Below are 5,285 nucleotides of genomic sequence, written 5' to 3' on the forward strand. Positions count from 1 at the left end.
TCGGTTCGGCTCGATTTCTATCGGGCTGAATCGGTTTCGGTCATGGAATGGTGAGACCAAAACCAAACCGTTAAGAAATTTCAGTTTTCGATCGTTTCGATTTATTTCGGTTTTTCAATATCGGGTTATTACCGGTTTAGATCGGTTTGTTTTTGGGTTTGAGGCACAATGAAATCTTAAATTCCTAATTTATAGTGAGGAAAGATTCGATAAAAACACCTTAATTCACCTTCCCCAAGTCAAAACAAGTATACAACCATAAACAAGAAAATTGATTTAATATGTTCATGTTGTAATTCAAACAAAGAAGAATAAATTATATGGGGAAGAATGGAAGATATATTCAAATCAAAGGATAATTATTGTTACAAATCATATAATTATTTATCATTAATTGTAAGGGGAAGATAATTAAAATTGAAATCAAAGAATAGTCACTGAGAAGATAATTAATATTGAAATCACATAATGAACACTACTTTCAAATCATTTATTTGACAACCAACTAATTTTGTATAGTAAACAAGACGATTAATGGAAGAAGCATTGTTAAAATGAAATTTATTTTTTTCATAACCTCATACTCATTGATTTGTAACAATTCCCCTTACAACCAGTAATTTGTTCACTAACTTAATGATTTTTCTTTATCAATTCACTTATTCATAACCTTATACTCAATGATTTTTTTTATCGGTTTCATTTGATTCGGGTTTCGGTTTGCTATCGGTTGATCCAGTGTGGTCTGGTTTTCAACTGGTCTCAGCATATCCTAGTCCAAAGCCGATCCAATAAGGATCGGTTCGATTCGATTCGATCCAGGTTTTTTTCGATCGATCTTAACGGTTCGGGCTAGGTTTTGACACCCTTTGTCCCCTATGCCGCTATGTGTAAATGGCGACACGAGTAAGGCTAGGGTTTTCGAGGCAAACACCTCTATATATAAATGTTAGGTTACTTTTAGGGTTTGGAAACTTGGGAGTTCGACTGTCAGCTTCTCCAACGATCTGAGAAAATGGTACTTCGATTTCTTCTCAAGCGTGTCGATTACTACTAGTTTCATTCATTTGATATTATTCTGTAATTTTTCTAAGTATTTCTTCATTTTCTTTTAGTTGCTGAGCTTCGGTCTTTGGTTTCTTCAGTCACTAGAACTAGTTTTGTGTTTGCCCTTTTGTCTGTGATTTGATTTGATGTGTTTTTAAAAAACTGATTTTATCGTGTTTTGGGGTTTTTTTTCTGTTCTTCATTTCTTGTTGCTTTTGGTTTTTCTTCGTATGTTCTGTTATTTTTATTATAATGGTGTAGTTTTCTCTTGGGACTGAAGTTTCTATGTTGTTGTTCGTAAATCATCTAGAGAAACTATTAGGTTAGCAATGTAATCGGGGGTTTGTAGGGAGTTAACTCAGTAATCTTTGTTAATCGTCTCTCCTTTGTTAGTCCGTTCTGGTGATGTCATGAGCTCCTGATCTGTAATCTGCTCTCTTCATTTTTATCTTATAAATTACCCAGTTATTGACTTGAGGGGGGAACAAGAAGGGCTGTAATCTAGGTCATAGCTCTTTTATACCTTATGGAATAGGGTTAAGTAGATGCTAGGGTTAGAGCTTCATGATAACATTGTGTTTTGTGTTACAGATTCATGGATATTTTCAAATTCTCATTATCTTGCAGTAGTTAACTTGCTGATTGTTGTATGGTCTTTTTGGTTCTTGTGTTAGAATTGTCAAGAATACTTCTCTGTAGCATAAAAAATGGCCTATGGTCAATTTTGTGCCTATATATATACATATATATATATATATATATATATATATATATATATATATATATATATGTATATATATATACATATATATATATATATATATATATATATATATATATATATATATGTCTATATATATACATATATATATATATATATATATACATATATATATATATATATATATACATATATATATATATATATATATACATATATATATATGTATATATATATACATATATATATATATATATATATATATATACTATATATATATGTATATATGTATATATATATATATATATATATGTATATATATATTCCTTTTCTACTTTGAGATTGTTTTTTGCATTAATATCTAACTACAAGAATTCATGAGGGGTTTGAATTGGGTCTCATGGTGGGTAGTACTTTATCCGTGAATGCCTGATTGGCAGGCTTTATGCCTGATTTAGTAAATTGTACTGAGTATTCTAGTTATCATCTTTCTACAGCCAAAGCAGATACATGAGATCAAAGATTTCCTTCTCACTGCGAGAAGGAAAGATGCACGGTCTGTTAAAATTAAGAGGAGCAAAGATGTGGTGAAGTTCAAGGTTCGCTGCTCCAAGTATCTGTACACATTATGTGTTTTTGACTCGGAGAAGGCCGATAAGCTGAAGCAGTCTCTTCCTCCAGGTGATCATAGTTCCCCATGATTATTTGCTTCACTGTATTTGTATCAATTAATGAGTTAAAAGTGTTTAAATTAATTCTCCATGGACCCAGTAACTTATTCATCATCTGAGGGGAAAGATTTGTGCCGACCAAGGAGAGATGTTGATGGTCTTTCTACTTTGAAAACTATTCTCTGGACACATCACATTTTCCACCCCTATGGTGCAGCTTTGCTGCTATACCTCCTTACACACAGACCATGAACCATAACAGTCTTATGCATTTTATTTTTTGAGCTGGTTGATACTGATTATATCATTTGCTAAAATATGTTGGCATATCTTATTCATATTTATACTTATTTAGAAATGCTATTCTGTGAGACATTCTAGTAGGCTTTGTGATGCTCTTTGGTTGTGTTTGTTTAGTTATGATCTATTAGAGTATCTACCATTGTGGTCTTATTTGCTTAGTCATATGAGTCATATGGTAATTGTCAACTGTTTTTGTGTGCTGCTACTGTTGAGTAGTTTTCTTGTGATAACAAGCTCTCTTGGTGAAGTATCCTAGTGCATCCTTTCTCCTCCTACTTTTGAATGGGATAGGTTTTCCCTGTCTTTAAGGATGAAAGTAAATTTTTTTGTACATGTCCCATGGTAAGCACTATAAAGAAAATCAGAAGTTGAGGTAGTTTAGTCTGTGTAATTATAATGAATCTTCACTGATATTCCTATGTAGCTATCAGATTAGAAAATCAGAAGTTGAGGTAGTTTCGACTCTGTAATTATAATGAATCTTTACTAATGTTCCTATGTAGTTATTAGATTATGTTCTGAAATTGACCTAGACACTGATGTAGTCTTATTTTAAGTGGAAAAATTTTCCCTTGGAGCAACAAATTGTGTTTGTATATTCCTTGGTAAATGTAATTTAATCTCAGAAATGTTGATGGTCTTATCCTACTCAGAAACTCCTGCATTAATGTATGTTGCTCTTACTTGGAAGGCTAGAATACATCCCATATTTACAAAGTATGCAAAGCATTATTTGTTGATTTGGGCAATGGTTTAAACTGGTCCATCTACATTCTGTTCCTTTCCTTTTCATATGAAATCTTCACTTATTTATTTTTAGTTATATTTTAGACCGATTTTCATAAGCTATTCCTATGTAAAAAGTTAAGATATGGAATTTGCTTAGGTACTTTTATCATCCATTTTTTATGGAGGATTGTTTTCCCTTGATGGATCTGACCAATTGTGGTCAGAGATGTTGATGGTCTTTCTTTGTTTGGAAACTCCATAATGGTGGTCTTGTATTCGATCACTATAGGGGGGGGGGGGGGGAGCAATGCTGTAGTTATCTCTTTAGACAGGGCATGAGACATATATTAGATTCTCACCTTTGAACAGTTTTTCCAGGCTTAACACAATTGTTATTTTATGTAAAAAATACATTTCTAATGTTTTTAAATCATTGGAAGTTATTCTTTTGAGAAACAAGGACCATGTAATCTTTGTCTTGTGGGTCTGTATTGCATATGGGAATTTTCACTTAGATTCTGTATTAAGTTGATGCTTTTTTATTCTCTTAATTAAATGTTGGTAATGTTACTAATATTGCTATTTATCTACTGTTACTTGTTGACACAGCTAAACCTTGATTTCTGACACCTTTTTTTGTGTTTGCAAAATCTAGCATAATGGAAGATGATTTTGTATATTAATAGCATTCCACTGTACTTTGTATTCCTTTTTTCAACCTCTATAATATTTTCGAGGTAGACGGCTCTCTGAGCAAGCAGCATATGGTAGTGCACCAATGAGGTGCTACAAAATGGCATTATACATTGAAGGGCAGCCAGGTGGTGCCAGTGTATCCTGCTGCAGCGGTTCAGAGAACCATTTCCCTATTTTAAAATAACATGACTCGAGTGGGGCATCATGTTGTATCGCCATTGCTTTTCTAATTATCATCTTAGATACTAGTATGGTTCTTTGTGTATCATTTCAGCCTTCTGATTCTGTTTTTCTTCTAATTTGGTTGTTGATCTCTCTCTGTTTTCTTCTCTAGGTTTGAGTGTGCAAGACCTGTAAAATTAAGTGGAAGTGGACTTCGTACTACAAAGACATTAGAGCAAGACCTTGTTTTTATTTCAATCGCAGCCAGTTGATGTGGATTTTGAATTTTGTTCCTCCGAGTGTTAAGAATATTCCGTTTGTGCATTGATTTTTGGCAAGAGTTTAATATATGATTTTGACGTTATTTTTCTTATGCCAATTTGTTCAGTTGTCATCACATTATCTGAGTTTATAGGACTTTTGATCCTTTGTTGGGTATTGTTTCATGTGCGAATGTTATTGTCACCCATGAATGACGATGATTGAAGAACAGGGATTTAGTTCACGGTATCGGCATGGGTATTGGTTTGGCCCCAATTTTCTGATACATTATTTTGCCAGTTGACAAAATGGGGAGGCAAAAATGGAAGTAGTGTAGCCTTTGTTTTGGATGTTGCACCCCGCGAGGAGTGAAATAAAGGGAGCAAGGCAGGGTAGGGGGAGGGGAGTGCAGGTCAGGCCAGCTCCTACCTTGGGACACAAGTTACCCAAATGGATTCCACTGCCCCCCTCTTCGGCCTTCTGGAGTCCATATGGGTGGCGTGGAGGTCTCGATGTCGGTACAAGGACCTGTTCCGACTCGGGGGAGTGCAAAAGTAGCCAAGCTGTAGACAATTACAAGGGTCTTATCTCAGAGCTAGCGGGCTTGAATCTGTGGGGAAAAAACCTGTGTCCCAATTTATATTGATCAAGTGAAATCAGTCCAAAGTGAAGTTATTTAGAACATTTGTAGTCAT

General features: G+C 34.2%; 1 protein-coding gene across 1 annotated transcript; it reads left to right on the forward strand.

Annotated features, from left to right (window-relative positions):
• The first annotated feature begins 957 nt into the window (after positions 1 to 957).
• On the forward strand, positions 958 to 4,588 carry LOC122653915 (60S ribosomal protein L38). Its single transcript, XM_043847873.1, has 3 exons — positions 958 to 1,018; positions 2,266 to 2,449; positions 4,502 to 4,588. The coding sequence occupies exons 1-3, from the start codon at positions 1,016 to 1,018 to the stop codon at positions 4,522 to 4,524; spliced, it is 210 nt and encodes a 69-aa protein (XP_043703808.1). The 5' UTR covers positions 958 to 1,015; the 3' UTR covers positions 4,525 to 4,588.
• Positions 4,589 to 5,285: the final 697 nt, after the last annotated feature.

This window comes from Telopea speciosissima, chromosome 3 (genome assembly GCF_018873765.1).
Source record: "Telopea speciosissima isolate NSW1024214 ecotype Mountain lineage chromosome 3, Tspe_v1, whole genome shotgun sequence".
Lineage (NCBI taxonomy): Eukaryota > Viridiplantae > Streptophyta > Magnoliopsida > Proteales > Proteaceae > Telopea > Telopea speciosissima.

Coding starts and splice junctions, on each gene's coding strand:
- LOC122653915 (XM_043847873.1), top strand. Junction 2,450..4,501: donor GAAGCAGTCTCTTCCTCCAG/GTGATCATAGTT, acceptor TTTCTTCTCTAG/GTTTGAGTGTGCAAGACCTG.